Genomic DNA, 16,719 nt, shown 5'->3' with positions numbered 1-16,719 from the left:
TATGGACCGATTTAATCGAAAAAAAGACCCAATAGTGATGTTTATGGGACATCTAGGAGTGCCAACAAAGAAGATCGTCAAAGGTAATGAATGTTTTATATTTTATTTCTGCATTTTGTGTAGCGCCGACTATGCTAATTATTTTGTTTACGTCCCCTGCGGGTCTTTAGGGGTGTTGCATGCTATCAGATAATAGCTTCTCATGCTTTCGCCGAAAAGCATTTTAAAAATCTGACTTGTTGGCTGGATTCACAACGAGTGTAGCTTTAATTCAGTACCCTGCATGTGTGTTTTAATGAACGTTTGAGTTTTAACGAGTGCTATTAGCATTTAGCGTAGAGCATTTGCATTTCCAGATGTCTAGATGGGACGCCTGCGTGTCGGGTGGAGGTAAGAGGTTAAACTTAGATGGCTAATACAGCCTGAAACCAGTACTGGTGTAGGCCAAGATCAGCATTTCTGTGTAACAGTATCTACTAAATCAGAGAGAAATAGGCGAAGCATGAAAATGTTAGCTACATAAAAGGGGAATGTACCATCGTATAGGGCCCCCTGGGAAACGATGACAAACACTTTGGTTCCTACCTTTTCACAATAATTTCTCCCTGACTTGTTAATTTGTCATCATGTCAAACAACAATGTACTCAAAGTGCTGCCCACTATATTGTAACTATTGAACAACAATAATCATTCTATTTCCATGATTCCAACAGTACACCAATAAACTACACCTATATATTTTGCCCATTTCATGCAGCTCTAAGTGGCACTGAGGAAATTATAACAAAAGCGTAGGAAATTGATAAGTGATGAAAAATGTTTGGGGTTGAAGTTGTATTGAACGATATAAAAACAAATCAGAATGGAGGAATACCCATTGAAATCACGTGTGTTGCCACCCTAGAAATAGTATAATTCAAAAGACTTATGTCAACATACATTCAAAAGTTAAACAAATCTTGTGAAATGTTATTTTGGCCATAATCGCCCAACCCTACACACACACACCCAAATAATAGTGAAGACATCAAAACTATGAAATAACACGTATGGAATCATGTAGTAACCAAAAAAAAGTGTTAGACAAAACAAAATATATAATAGATTCCTCAAAGTAGCCACCCTTTGCCTTGATGACAGCTTTGCATACTTGTGGCATTCTCTCAACCAGCACTCCGTCACCTTTGTTAAATAGCCCTTACACAGCCTGGAGGTGTGTTGGGTCATTGTCCTATTGAAAAACCAATGATAGTCGCACTAAGCGCAAACCAGATGGGATGGCGTAATGCTGCAGAATGCTGTGGTAGCCATGCTGGTTAAAGTAGCCACTTGAATTCTAAATACATCACTGACAGTGTCACCAGCAAAGCACCCCCACACCACCTCCTCCATGCTTCACGGTGGGAACCACACATGCGGAGATCATCCATTCATCTATTCTGCATCTCACAAAGACACGGCGATTGGTACCAAAAAAGACCAAACAATAGATATCCACCAGTCTAATGTCCATTACTCGTGTTTCCTAGCCCAAGCAAGTCTCTTCTGATAATTGGTGTCATTTAGTAGTGGTTTCTATGCAGCAATTCGACCATGAAGGCCTGATTCACAGTCTCCTCTGAACAGTTGATGTCGAGATGTGTGTTACTTGAGCTCTGTGAAGCATTTATTTGGGCAGCAATTTCTAAGGCTGGTAACTCTAATGAACTTATCCTCTGCAACAGAAGTTTCTATGGGTCTTCCTTTCCTACGGCAGTCCTCATGAGAGCCAGCTTCATCAAATCAAAGTTTATTTATCACGTTCGCCGAATACAACAGGTGTAGACCTTACAGTCAAATGCTTACTCATAGGCTCTAACTGATTGCGCAAAAAGGTATTAGGTGAACAATAGGTAAGTAAAGAAATAAAAACCGTAAAAAGACAGTGAAAAATAACAGTAGCATAGCGCTTGATGGTTTTCGCAACTGCACTTTAAGAAACTTTCAAAGTTCTTGAGATTTTCCAGGTTGACTGACATTCATGTCAACTAGGGCTATCGTCTGTATACCAACCCTACCTTGTCACAACACAACTGATTAGCTCAAACGCATTGAGGAAATAAATTACACAAATTAACTTTTAACAAGGCACACCTGTTAATTGAAATGCATTACCATTGGCTACCTCATGAAGCTGGTTGAGAGAATGCCAAGATTGTGCAAAGCTGTCATCAAGGCAAAGGGTGGCTACTTTGAAGAATCTCAAATATATTTTAATTTGTTTTTTGCTTACTACATGATTCCATGTGTTATTTCATAGTTTTGATGTCTTCACTATTAGTCTACAATGTAGAAAATATTTTTTTTAAATAAAGAAAAAACCCTGGAATGAGTAAGTGTGTCCAAACGTTTGACTGGTATTGTACATACAAGCTTGCGCACACACTAGGTGTACACACACACGCAAACACATGCACGTGCCCACACAGACTCCTAGTAACTCACCTGATTACTACTGACTTGTCAGTGTGTACGGTTGACAGAACAGGCAGGGTATCATACAGAGATGAGGAAAGGGTCTTGGGGTGGAAGCAGGGGAGGAATAGAGGAGAGAAGGGGGTGGGGGGGTGGGTCATCCTTAATATCCGGCGAGACCACAGCTGGAGTGGGAGGAAATTGGGTTTTGAGACCGTGCAGAGAAGCAACAGGAGTCATTCCCAACCTATGAGGGAATGCTGGAAGAGCGAGGGGAAAAGAGAGAGGGAGGTGAAAAGGTGGACCTATTCAGTGAGAAGAGGGGGATACATAATTAGATGGTGCCCATCCTTCCCATTTGGGGTTAAGGCCTGTAGGGTTTGGTAACACTTTAGTAAGCCTGCAGGTATAATGCTTAATAAACTTGTTTTAAGTACTTACGCATGTCTTTATAAAATCGCATAATAAGACTTATAATATAATAAGTCCCTATGTATCAGCATTTCGTCAGGATCAGTATGAGATAAGAGGCTCGTGCATGCTCATGACAAAGTAATAATGCATAATACCTGTAGGCTTTAAGTAGATGGTTACCCAGGTTCTCCTAACGAATATAGCAGAATCTACAAAACAGATGCATTCTAAGACAGACTCGACCCTTTCCCCTCGCAGACCGAGCATATGGCTCTCGTCTTTCATCTCCACAGACGAGACCGTTTCTGCTATTTTGATTCAGAGGAACAAACATCCAAGTAATCCCAAGCCCGGGCAGGTGGGAGTGCGGTGGGTTGCACACATCGCTATGGTGAGCTCGCTGTTCTGGCAGTGGAGGCGGCACTGTGAGTACTAAATGTCATTACATTTAGTTTTTCCACTAAGGATGTTATAGATGGGTTTACCTGACGTCGTCACGAAAACGATGCACTCACTTCAAAGGGGCAGAAGCTGTGTGTTATGATTCTAGATGGCCAGCTAGCAACTATGACAAACAAACTGCCATTTGGTGAATAGAAAGTGGGTTGTTTCAATTCGTTTGATCTTGTTCATGATTCCATGTCTATGCTAATATGGCTACAATTTGCTAGCTAGCTAAACGCTGTAACGCTATTTAAGAGACAAGTGCTCGATGTGCAAATGTATTTATGTTTTCAATAAAAATTGGAGACAAAATATAGTTGACATGTTATCAACAATCTAAGCCAACCCCATCTGTTTTGCCCCACAGTTGTGCACGCATCTGTTTGGTTGCTAAACAACCAACCCGTCTAACATTATAGCCTAGTCGACAGATGTCAGGCAGACCTCCAGTTACTGGCGAGAGGGGAAACTTGTACAGGTTTTCTGCAGGTTGGGGGAGGTGAGAATTTCATAGGCTTTGTGGTCTTTGTTGATGTAAAAAAAAAAAAAGGATAAAAGTATTCGCCAGTGTTTCTCCTAGCTAAATTATTTTCCAGGCGGGGCACCGCAAAGCGACCATAAAATGATCCAGGTCCACTTTAAAGTAACATTTCAATGTAACCAATTTAGGTCCAATTATTTCAGGTAGAGGGGATCATAACAAGTCTGGAGTACCCATCTTATCTACACAAAAGTATTCGGGAACACTGAATATTTCAAAGCTCTGGTCAAGTATGACCCCAGCAACAAGTCACATTGGAATTCAAGATGAGAACTAGCATTTTCGCTACAAAAGATTACGCCACGGAATGACAGTAGAACTTTGCATGTCGAGTACACTAACAAGTGACAGCCACATAAGAATCAGTGTCACTCATACACTCCAACAAATGTTTTTTTCAATAGCCTTTAAAAAATGAGAAATTAAAAAATAACACCAGAGTGGAAAATGTTGCGCTAGCAGGAAACATCTGTAGCTTGTGAGAGAAGGTGGCGGTGGTGTATGTTCCATGCCCCATTCTCCTGATGACGGCGAAAGAGAAACAACATCTGTTCCGGCTCGGTTCCACAGCGACTCAGAGGACAGTTCCTGTTTTTCCTAAATGTGTGCCTGGAAAACTAAAGGTGCTACCTCGAGTTTAAAAAAAATTAGCATCTGGAACTATGATTTTCACCATTATATTCACCCAAGATGAGGGACACAACTTGTGTGCTGGTGAAGTATTTCATTGTTTTGAATCAACTTTATTGATTGAATAGATTTCATTTTCCCCCTCCTAGCTCTGTTGCACCTCACCCCCACTCAATAGTTTTGTTTTTATTGATTTCAATTGACAGTTTTCATGCATTCAGAGTCAAATTTGGTATCAAAATGATAAATTGATACCAATGGAAGCCAAACTCTTTCAGGCGGGGGGCAATAGCTAAACTATAGTAGGGGAAACACTGGCACCCTCCAGAACTCCACATTCTCATATCAGGGACACCACCAAACCAGAGCCATAAACACACAACTAGTCAAACTATCCTCCATGTTGGCACCAAATTCTAATTGGCATGCTTACCTCTTACTTGTGGTGTCAACATGGTCCCCATTCACATTCCTAACCTTGGCTCTGGTGGGAGATAGCCTCCTTATAAACTTGTGCTCCCTCTCTCTCTGCAATGCTGACAGCTGCAGCATGATGGGTTCCAGTCCAATTCATCAGTAATGACCTCAGATGGATTAAAGGAAGAAATCCACAGGCATATTTGGAAGCTTTGCATACTTCTTTCCTGGGACGTTTCTGAGCTGTCAGTGAATGCCTCCGATGCACTTTTTAGGTTAACTGTGGATTTTATCCACAAATTACAGACATAAATTGAATAAATAGTCCGGTCTCCCTTGGGAAATAGGTCTTCTGACCTCAATGGAACTACATGGTTAAATAAAGTTGACATAAAAATAGTAAAGGGACCGTCTGTATAAAGGAAGATTACATCATTTCTGGAGCCCAATTGAATGTTTCTGGGATTTGTGTTGAGAATGCTTTGGCTCCCGGTGAACACTTGAGATGGGATTTTCAGGCTAAGAGTGTATTTATAGGGAAGATGACAGCTACTCTCGGATGGAAGCTTCACCATAACCAGTAAACCCTTTGAGGTTTGTCTCACGTTGAAGCCTAGAAAGATGTTCCATCCATATGAATAAAGATTACATAATTTCTAGTGTCCTATTGAAATAGGACAAATCTGGCGATTTGTGAAGAGTTCCACAAATGCGTGCCAAAAAACGTTATATAAATGAGTAACATGATGATGCATTCAGAGTTGGAAAACAAAAAGGAGAGGGAGAGCACATGATATGTTGAGTGAGGTAGAGACAGAGATAGATTAAGTAAGGGAGTCTGGCGTGAGTGAAAGAGAGATGGAAAAAGGGTATGAATGAGAGAGAGGAAGGAGAGACTGAGCATGTGTTTTTGAATATTTTATATGAGCAGGAAATTACACTTGTTTCTGTGTGTGAGAGAGCAAGAGAGTATGTGTGTGTAGCACAGAAAAGTACAGAGAGAACTTTCATTTCTTATTTCTATTAGTGAGAGACAGGGAGAGTGTGTGTGTGTGTGTGTGTGTGTGTGTGTGTGTGTGTGTGTGTGTGTGTGTGTGTGTGTGTGTGTGTGTGTGTGTGTGTGTGTGTGTGTGTGTGTGTGTGTGTGTGTGTGTAGGACAGAAAAATAAAAAGACAAATAAAGGGAGAAACAGGAAGTAGACCAGCTCGCAGGAGGAGAGGAGAGCCACAGGAAACACCCTGTACTGCGTGGTATTTTATTTTTTACGAGTGCGTCTTTCTCTGGGAGGCAGCATGGCTAGTCCCTGGATTTGGCCTCATCCCCCAACCACTCCCAAATCTCCCTCCCCACATTACATCTCCCCCCTTTCCTTCCCCTCCCTTCAATAGTCACTCACCCTTTCCTCAACCTCCCCCCACCCTACTACACTCTCGTCATCTTCCTCCTCTTCCCCACCCTACTCTTCTTAGCACAACACACAGGAAGGCAAACTGAATCAGCACATTTCCACCACAAAACCCAGGCCGAGTCAGTCTTTACAGACAGGTCACATTTTCTGGGTCGTGATCACTACCAGAGGCCCAGGCTTCAGAGGCCTCCAGTCCTTAACCTTGTCAGACCCAGAGTTTCTCCAACCCTCCAAAGCCTAAATCCAGCCTCATTCCTCACAAACAGCTCCAGTACCCTGTATAGAGTGACTCAGAGGCCCTTACCTTCTTCTTCCAGGCATCTCCAGAGTCCTGGAGCTGGTTGAAACGGTCAGCCAGGGACTTCTGCACCAGATCCTTGGGCTTCTTCAGCTTGGCCTTCCACTCCTCCTCACCACTGCTCAATTCAGCTAGCCTGGGAGAAGGAGGGGAGGGCAGTCAATGTAGGCCTTACTAGCAAAGAAAATCACATGTAATGTATAGGCTATTTTTTAAACAGAGTAACACACAAAGTGTGAAGGACTACTTCTGAATCGCAATATATCTTATTTATACAATATCATAGAACATGCATCTTACAGTATGTTTATACAAAAGACACTGTAGAGGTAGAAATGCTGTAAATCTCCATGTATGAAGTGCGCAGATCTGTATCAGTCATTTGTTTTATGATAGGTAGGCGATGTCTACAAAAACGAAAATGCTTGTGTGCATGCGTTTGAATTTCCCCTACTGCACCTCTCTTTCAGGGATGACCCCACACTGCTGTCCAGACTGCTATCCACATCCTGATCCTCCCCATCTTCCGTGTCCAACGACGACATCTTCTCCATCTCTTCCTCCCCCAGGCTCTCGACTGGAGAGGGGGTCCGGCTCTGGAGGTCCTCCGCTGAACTACTGCTACCACCACGCCCACTGCCCCTCTGCATCCGGGGGGTACTGAAACACCCTCCGTCGGGGCTATCGTCCACTATCGTCTGATCTTCCTGAAATAACAACAATAATTATTGATTGGGCTGATCACTCATTAAACCATCAACACATGCTAAAAATAAAAAAAAAATCACAGCTGATCTCAATTGCAACCATTATCCACCACCGGATTGCAGCTCTATAAAGCGGATGTCGGGGTCATCTTTTAGTCCTGATTGAAACCAACATTTCTCAAGACGATTTCGCCCTCTGGTGGGTATTATCATCGGAACAATTTGCTCTATCAATTTGAACCGACTATGGGCGATTTATCTATTATACAGTCATTCAACTGAAAGAAAGTATTTCACATATTCCAGATGCTAATAGTGGGAAACTAGTGTGGACACTATATTGCATAGGGCCAATTTCCCAGGTACAGATTGAGCCCAGTCCTAGACTAAAACACATGTTCAATGGAGATTATATAGAGACGTGTATACATTCAGATCCTCAAACTGTTTCACATACTAAGAAGTGAGAAAACACACCTCATCCTCCACTTCTTCCACCTCCTCTGTTTTCTCCTCATCTTCCTCGTCGCTCTCGGGGTGGCTCAGGGTTACGCTGGTTTGTCGGACCACCCCGGTGGTGGGGGTGGTTTCAGGGGTTCCTCCCTCACTGTAGTCCGACTCGACACTAGTGGAACGACTCTTTTTTGAGGATGCCCTTGATGCCACTGCGGGTGCCAGAGTCTTGGCGCTGCAGCAAGACAGTCTGGGAGGGTATAGGGGACTTGTCCTCGTCGTCCTTGCTTCCGGGGTATGGTGTTTGGTCGGAGAGGGGTAGGGGGGAACTGGAGGACGAGAGCTGGACGGGGGGAGGGAGGAACAAGGAAATTATCGAATTATGAATCAGAAAACCTAACTGAAATTACAACATCTAGAGTGTACAATGGTTAGCAAAAAAATGAAAATCTTTTTTTTTTACAAAGTGGGATTCAAATTGATTTTTTTGTCAAGGATCTATACAAAATAAAATGTCAAAGCTGAAGAAAAATGTTAACTTCATTTTTTATTGAAAATAAAACATTTATATAATCTATAACATGTTAGAAACACCTTTGGCAGCGATTACAGCTGTCAGTCTTTCTGGGTAAGTCTCAGAGCTTTGAACACCTGGATTGTACAATATTTGCCCATTATTCTTTTTATTTTTTATCCTCAAGCTCTGTCAAGTTGGTTGTTGCCATAGATTTTCAAGCCAATTTAAGTCCAAACTAACTAGGCCACTCAGGAACATTCAATGTCGTCTTCGTAAGAAACTCCAGTGTATGTTTGGCCTTTTGTTTTAGGTTACTGTCCTGCTGAAAGGTGAATTTATCTTCCAGTGTCTGATGAAATGTCGACACCAGGTTTTCCTCTAGGATTTTGCCTGTTCTTAGCTCTATTCCATTTCTTTTTATCCTAAAAATCTTCCTACCCACTTGGCACAGATATCAATTCAATGTCTATTCCACGTTGGTTCAACTTAATTTAGTTGAAATTATATAGAAATAATGTTGATTCAACCAGTTTGTGCCCAGTGGGTAATCCTTGCCGAGGACAAGCATACCCATAACATGATGCATGCAATATGAAGAGTGGTACTCAGTGAAGTGTTGGATTTGCCCCAAACGTAATACTTTGTATTCTGGACAAAAAAAGTAATTTATTTTCCCATTTCTTTTGCAGTATTACTTTAGTGCCTTATTGCAAACAGGATGCATGTTTTAGAATATTAGTATTGTAGTCAGGCTTCCTTCTTTTCACTTTGTCATTTAAGTTAGTATTGTGAAGTACTACAAAGTTGTTGATCCATCCTCAGTTCTCCTATCACAGCCGTTAAACTGTAACGTTTTAAAATCACTATTGGCCTCATGGCAAAATAACTGAGTGGTTTCCTTCCTTTGTGGCAACTGAGTTAGGAAGTACGCCTGTATCTTTGTAGTGACTGGGTGTATTGATACACCATCCAAAGGGACATCCAATGTCAGTTTTTTGTTACCCGTCTACCAATAGGTGCCCTTCTTTGCTCTCTGCACTTCTTTGAACCTGTGCTTGAAATTCACGGCTCGACCTCTCAGATAATTCTGAGTTTAGTAGAGAGATGGGGTAGTCATTCAAAAATATGTTAAACACTATTATTGCACACAGAGTGAGTCCATGCAACTTATGTGATTTGTTAAGAAAATGTTTACCCCTGAACTTAAGGATTGCCGTGACAAGACATTAGCATGAAATGTTTTATTAATTTGTCATACATTTTCCTAAAAACATTTTTCCAATTTGACTTTATGGGGGTATCTTGATTCAATCCATTTTAGAATAAGGCTGTAATGTAACAAAATGTAGAAAAATTAAAGGGGTCTGAATACTTAAGGCATCAGGGATCTCTCTGAACTTTGCTCCATTTATCTTTGCCTCGATCCTGACTAGTTTTCCTGACTAGTTTCCTCCAGACTTGACGCTTGTCATTCAGGCCAAAGAGTTCAATCTTTGTTTTATCAGACTTTTTTCTCATGGTCAGAGTCCTTTAGGTGCCTTTTGGCAAACTCCTAGCAGGCTGTCATGTGCCTTTTTACTGAGGAGTGGCTTCCGGCTGGCCTCTCTACCATGAAGGCCTTATTTGTAGAGTGCTGCATAGATGTTTGTCCTTCTGGAAGGTTCTCCCATCTCCACAGAGGAAATCCAGAGTTCTGTCAGAGTGACCATTGGCTTCTTGGTCACCTCCTTGACCAATGCCCTTCTCCCCCGATTGCTCCGTTTGGCCGGGTGGCCAGCTCTAGAAAGTCTTGGTGGTTCCAAACTTCTTCCACTTAAGAATGGAGGCCACTGTGTTCTTGGGGACCTTCAATGCTGCAGACATTTTTTGGTACCGTTCTCCAGATCTGTGCCTCGACACAATCCTGTCTCAGAGCTCCACTGACAATTTCTTCGAACTCATGGCTTGGTTTTTGCTGTGACATGCACTGTCAAATGTGGGACCTTACAGACAAAATCATGTCCAATCAATTGATTTTACCGCAGGTGGACTCCAATCAAGTTGTAGAAACATCTGAAGGATGATCAATGGAAACAGGACGCACCTGAAGCACAATTTCGTGTCTCACATCAAAGGGTCTGAATATTTATGTAAATAACGTATGGTTTTTATATTTTTATAAATTTGCAAAAACTTTTTTCGCTTTGTCAGTATAGGGTATTGTGTGTAGATTTGTGAGGATTAAAAAAAAAGACATTTTAGAATAAGGCTGTAACTTAACAAAATGTGGAAAAAGTCAAGGGGTCTGAATACTTTCCAAAGGCATCGTATATATATTTATATACACAAAATGAAGTATGGATTTCACCTGGCTGGGCAGGGGGGCAGTGGGGAGCCAGGCCCAGCCAATGAGAATGAGTTTTTCCCCACAAAAGGGCATTAGACAGAAACACTAATTTAGTATTGCTTTCTTTAGTACTATAGCTACTATTCTTTAATATGAATCACTTAGCTTTGGCAACACTGACCTTGTCCTTTATGCCAATTAAAGCATTTTGAATTCGACAGAGAGCGAGATGGGACGAGGAAAAGGAAGTGAAGAAAGGAGGAAGTGGAGAGATAAGGAGGGGGAATAGAGGAGAGGAGTCGAAGGTAGTAATGAACAAAAAGTGGAAAGAATTGCAACAACGATAAAGGTTAACTACAGTGTAACGTTTTTCAATACATCTTCAAAACCAGACTCCATTGCTAATAAACTTACCCTGGCCTGTAGCTACCATTCACAAGACCTGTATTTTTAGCATAAACACGCTCAATCCATCTTTGTGTCACACAACTCAACCCTGAAATACACACAAACCAATTCTCACGCATACCCCACAGACTGATCAAGAACACTAATCCCAATTTTAACACACATCCTCATGCATACACCCATACACTGCTCTTATAGTAGAACACACTGCTCTTATAGTAGAACACACTATCACCCAGATCTTTTAAACAGACTCACCCTCTTCACCTCAAACTCAGTGACCGGTTGTGTGTGGGAGCGCTCCCCTTTCGACCTGCGCTTGTCTGTAGCCTCCTGCATCTCTGAGCCTTTAGACTCTTCCTCCTTGGGAGGGCTGCAGAAAAAGACAGAGCGAGAGACAAAGGAAGAGAGCGAGCAAGATAGGGAGAGAAAGTGTATGGAGAGAGATAATGATGGACAGAGAAAATACAATTGAGGATGGCATTGATAGATGTTGGCTACCAGGACTTTTATTACTGGCACCAACTATCTCCTTTATTATGACACCTTGGCTGGCTGACTATCATGGGCACTAAATGTACCTTGCCTTCTGATTTGATAGTGGCACTGGCCTCATTCAGGGCTTCTGATAACAGAATCTATGTAAAATATAATCAGTGAGTGAGTGCGTATGTCAACAATTCCAACGTATATTCATTAAAATGTGTATTCAATTCAATGAAAAACCTGTAAAATGACTCCTAGCACCATAAATGTGGGTAGAACACAGTGTTCTATGTCTATACAGTGCATTCTGGAAAATTATTCAGACCCCTTAACTTTTTCAACATTTTGTTACGTTAAATTGATTTTAAAAGTGTTTTTTTTTTTTTATTTACATATTTTTAAATGTAATCTACACACAATACCCAAATGATAATGCAATATATTATTTTTTATAATAAATATCTTACATAAGTATTCAGACCATTTGCTATGAGACACGAAATTGTGTCCAAGACAGGATTATGTCGAGGCACAGATCTGGGGAAGGGCATCAAAAAAAATGACTTCAGCATTGAAGGTCCCAAGAACACAGTGGCCTCTATCATTATTAAATGGAAGAAGTTTGGAACAACCAAGACTTTTCCTAGAGCTGGCCGCCAGGCCAAACTAAGCAATCGGGGGAGAAGGGCCTTGGTCAGGGAGGTGAGCGAGAACCTGATAGTTACTCTAACAGAGCTCCAGAGTTCCTCTGTGGAGATTGTAACATTTTCCAGAAGGTAGAGTGCCCAGACAGAAGCCACTCCTCAGTAAGAGACACGACAGCCGGCTTGGAGTTTGCCAAAAGGCACCTGAAGACTCTCAGACCATGAGAAACAAGATTCCCTGGTCTGATGAAACCAAGATATAACTGTGAGGTTCTGCATTGGAGATGACCCGATACCAACGGTGTCTGAGCAACCCGTCAAGAGCTTGGGTAGATGGTACAACAAAAGCCTCCGGGATAAAGATCAAGTGCAGCAAGTAAGGCAGGACATCGCCGACGGTCTTGAGAACATCAACAAGACCCTACTGCCTGGGAAGCTCAAGCTTTGGTGCCTACAGTTTGGACTTCTCCCCAGGATAATGTGGCCACTCACCGTCTATGAGGTCCCAATAACAACAGTGGAGAAGATGGAGCGAACCATTACCTCATACGTGAAGAAATGGCTGGGTGTCCCACGATGCCTGAGTAACATCCGCCTCTATGGCTAAGGGGTCCTTAAACTACCTCTTGCAAGTCTAACGGAGTACAAGTGCTCTAAAGTAAGACTTCACATGACATTGAAGGACTCCAAAGACCATACCATTAGCAAGGCTGCACCTCCCCTGCAAACTGGACAGAAATGGACATCATCCAAGGCTGCGCAGGAAGCAACATCAGCCCTGAGACACCAAGACATTGTGGGGAATATCCAGCATGGAAGAGGAGGCTTTGGCCTGGCAGCAAGCAAACCAACGTTCCATAAGGCAACAACATCTGAACGCAGGAAGCTGGTGGTCGAGGAGGTGCGCAGACAGGAGACTGCAAGAAGTGCAAAGGCTGTCTCTCTTGCTAAACAAGGGCAATGGACACGGTGGGAAGGCCTGGAGAGGAGAAAGATCAACTGGAGGCAAGCAACATCAGCTTCATCATAAGAGCTGTTTATGATGTGCTTCCATCACCAAAAAACCTACATCAATGGTATGGCGAGGACTCAACCTGCCCCCCCTGCCCAGCTCCAGCGACTCTCAGGCATATAATGACAGGTTGCAAGACCAGCCTCTCACAAGGCCGCTACACCTGGAGGCACAATCAAGTCCTCAAGAGCTTGGCTGCAGAACTTGAGACCAAGAGGAGTGCAACCAATTCATTACCTCCAAAAACAAGCAATCCCGTCAAAACAACAACATTCATCCGGGAGGGACAGAAAAGGCCCAAGCATCCTCCTACGAAGCCAGAAACTAGACACCTAGCCATGGCCCGGGACTGGAAGATGCTTGTCGATATTGGCCAGCAACTCATTTTTCCACCAGAGATTGCTTCTACAAACCTTAGGCCAGACATGGTACTCAGGTCCCCTTCCCGAAAGGCTGTGTACATCATAGAGCTCACAGTCCCGTGGGAAAACTCTGTTGAAGAGGCCTACGAGCGTAAGAAACTGCGTTACACAGAGTTGGCAGCAGACGCAACTCAGCGTGGCTGGAATGCAAAAGTCTGGCCAGTTGAAGTGGGATGCAGAGGATTCGTGGCTTCTTCCACCATCAGATTGCTGAAAGAACTTGGAATCCATGGACAGGCTCTGCGGCAGACCGTCAGAGCAGTTTCTCAAGCAGCTGAAAGAGGCAGCCAGTGGATCTGGATCAAACGGAAGGACTCTTGCTGGGCTATAACTTCATGACCCCCACCTGAGAACCCAATTCAGATCCCTCCAACTTGAGGAGGGCATATGAGGTATGCGGTCAGCTGTAGGGCTGGCTCAGGGAAGAGGATGCCCCTGCCTTGCATAGTCCCATGGGACATCTTAATTGGGCATGGGACACAAGCTAAGGTTTGATCACCCTTTAGCTGGCCACCTTTGATGAGGGTGTTTAGTGATTAAAGGCCGAACACCCACTGATTCAAAGGCACACTACTGAGGATGTGTCCCAAAATTGACATCTTAACCCAGTCTAAGAAATAAACCTCCCATGCCACTGTCAACATCACAGCAAATCCCATGTGAGTGCATTCCATCTATTGGCACAATGGATAGGGAGGTGAGGTGATCGTGGCGGATGAATGGCACGACAATTGGCCTCAGGATCTCATCACGGTATCTCTGTGCATTCAAATTACCATCAAGAAAATGAAATTGTGTTCGTTGTCCGTAGCTTATGCCTGCCCATACCATAACCCCACCATGGGGCACTCTGTTCACAACGTTGACATCAGCAAACCACTCGTCCACACGACCCCATTCACGTGGTCTGCCATCTGCCCCGTACAGTTGATACTGGGATTCCTCCATGAAGAGCACACTTCTCCAGCGTGCCCGTGGCCATCAAAGGAGAGCATTTGGCAACTGAAGTCGTTTACGACGCATAGCTACAGTCAGGTCTAGACCCTAGTGAGGACGACGAGCACAGAGATAAGCTTCCCCGAGATGGTGTCTGACAGTTTGTGCAGAAACCTTTCGGTTGTGCAAACCCACAGTTTCATCAGCCGTCCGGGTGGCTGGTCTCAGACTATCCCACAGGTGAAGAAGCCAGATGTCGAAGTCCTGGGCTTGAGTGGTTACACGTGGTCTGCGGTTGAGATATCTGTGGCATTGTGTTGTGTGACAAAACTACACATTTTAGAGTGGTCTTTTATTGTCCCCAGCACAAGTTGTGCCTGTGTAATGATCATTATTTTTGATCTGCTTCTTGATATGCCACACCTGTCAGGTGGACCTTGGCAAAAGAGAAATGCTCACTAACAGGGATGTAAACAAATGTGTCAAATTATTTATTTCTACTTTTAAACTTGGACAAAACAGAGATGCTTGTTCTAGGTCTCAAGAAACAAAGAGATCTTCTGTTGAATCTGCCAATCAATCTTAATGGTTGTACAGTCGTCTCAAATAAAACTGAAGGACCTCGGCGTTACTCTGGACCCTGAACTCTCTTTTGAAGAACATATCAAGACTGTTTCAAGGACAGCTTTTTTCCATCTACGTAACATTGCAAAATTCAGAAACTTTGTCCAAAAATGATGCAGAAAAATTAATCCATGCTTTTGTCACTTCTAGGTTAGACTACTGCAATGCTCTACTTTCCAGCTACCCGAATAAAGCACTAAATAAACTTCAGTTAGTGCTAAATACGGCTGCTAGAATCCTGACTAGAGCCCCCAAAAAATAATTTGATCAAAAATTTGATGATATTACTCCCTACACTGGCTTCCTGTCAAGGCAAGGGCTGACTTCAAGGTTTTACTGCTAACCTACAAAGCATTACATGGGCTTGCTCCTACCCATCTCTCTGATTTGGTCCTGCCATACATACCTACACTTACGCTACGGTCACAAGACCCAGGCCTTCTAATTGTCCCTAGAATTTCTAAGCAAACAGCTGGAGGCAGGGCTTTCTCCTATAGAGCTCCATTGTTATGGAATGGTCTGCCTACCCATGTGAGAGACGCAAACTCGGTCTCAACCTTTAAGTCTTTACTTAAGACTCATCTCTTCGGTAGGTATATGATTGAGTGGCGTCTGGCCCAGGAGTGTGAAGGTGAACGGAAAGGCTCTGGAGCAACTCTCTGCCTGGCCGGTTCCCCTCTTCCCAATGGGATTCTCTACCTTTAACTCTATTACAGGGGCTGAGTCACTGGCTTACTAGGGCTCTTTCATACCGACCTTAGGAGGGGTGCGTCACTTGAGTGAGTTGAGTCACTGATGTGATCTTCCTGTCTGGGTTGGCGCCCCCCCCTTGGGTTGTGCCGTGGCGGAGATCTTTGTGGGCTATACTCGGCCTTGTCTCAGGATGGTAAGTTGGTGGTTGAAGATATCCCTCTAGTGGTGTGGGGGCTGTGCTTTGGCAAAGTGGGTGGGGTTATATCCTTCCTGTTTGGCCCTGTCCGGGGGTGTCATCGGATTGGGGCCACAGTGTCTCCTGACCCCTCCTTTCTCAGCCTCCAGTATTTATGCTGGAGTAGTTTATGTGTCGGGGGGCTAGGGTCAGATTATTATATCTGGAACACTTCTCCAGTCCTATCCTATCCGGTGTCCTGTGTGAATTTAAGTATGCTCTCTCTAATTCTCTCTTTCTCTCTCTCTGAGGACCTGAGCCCTAGGACCATGCATCAAGACTACCTGACATGATGACTCCTTGCTGTTTCCAGTCCACCTGGCTGTGCTGCTGCTCCAGTTTCAACAATTCTGCCTGTGATTATTATTATTTGACCATGCTGGTCATTTATGAACATTTGAACATCTTGGCCATGTTCTGTTATAATCTCCACCCGGCACAGCCAGAAGAGGACTGGCCTGGTTCCTCTCTAGGTTTCTTTCTAGGTTTTGGCCTTTCTATGGAGTGCTTCTACACCTGCATTGCTTGCTGTTTGGGGTTTTAGGCTGGGTTTCTGTACAACACTTTGAGATATCAGCTGATGTACGAAGGGCTATATAAATACATTTGATTTGATTTGGGAAATCGCATGAGCATTCAATATTTTGA

The 16,719-nt window shown here is 43.4% G+C and overlaps 2 protein-coding genes across 4 annotated transcripts in view; both read right to left on the bottom strand.

The window, feature by feature from the left end:
- Window positions 1-7,925, bottom strand: part of svild (supervillin d) — a 38,003-nt gene extending 30,078 nt beyond the window's left edge. Inside the window, 3 exon segments of the mRNA XM_046369289.1 lie at window positions 6,615-6,744; window positions 7,068-7,315; window positions 7,793-7,925. Of these exon segments, the coding sequence (XP_046225245.1) occupies window positions 6,615-6,744; window positions 7,068-7,258 (321 nt within the window). The 5' untranslated portion in view covers window positions 7,259-7,315; window positions 7,793-7,925.
- LOC124048461 (supervillin-like) overlaps window positions 7,799-16,719 on the bottom strand; it is a 72,444-nt gene continuing 63,523 nt past the window's right edge. For 2 of the 3 annotated variants that reach the window (XM_046369286.1, XM_046369287.1), the window contains exons 7-8: window positions 11,278-11,392; window positions 7,936-8,111 (exon numbers count right to left, since the gene is read on the bottom strand). In XM_046369286.1, the coding sequence (XP_046225242.1) occupies window positions 7,941-8,111; window positions 11,278-11,392 (286 nt within the window). In that variant the 3' untranslated portion in view covers window positions 7,936-7,940. Of the gene's footprint in view, window positions 8,112-11,277; window positions 11,393-16,719 lie in introns of all 3 variants that reach the window. The other variant, XM_046369288.1, reaches the window with a different exon arrangement.

Source organism: Oncorhynchus gorbuscha, linkage group LG11 (genome assembly GCF_021184085.1).
Source record: "Oncorhynchus gorbuscha isolate QuinsamMale2020 ecotype Even-year linkage group LG11, OgorEven_v1.0, whole genome shotgun sequence".
In the NCBI taxonomy this organism is placed as follows: Eukaryota; Metazoa; Chordata; class Actinopteri; order Salmoniformes; family Salmonidae; genus Oncorhynchus; species Oncorhynchus gorbuscha.
This window is presented reverse-complemented; position numbering and strand designations above follow the sequence as displayed.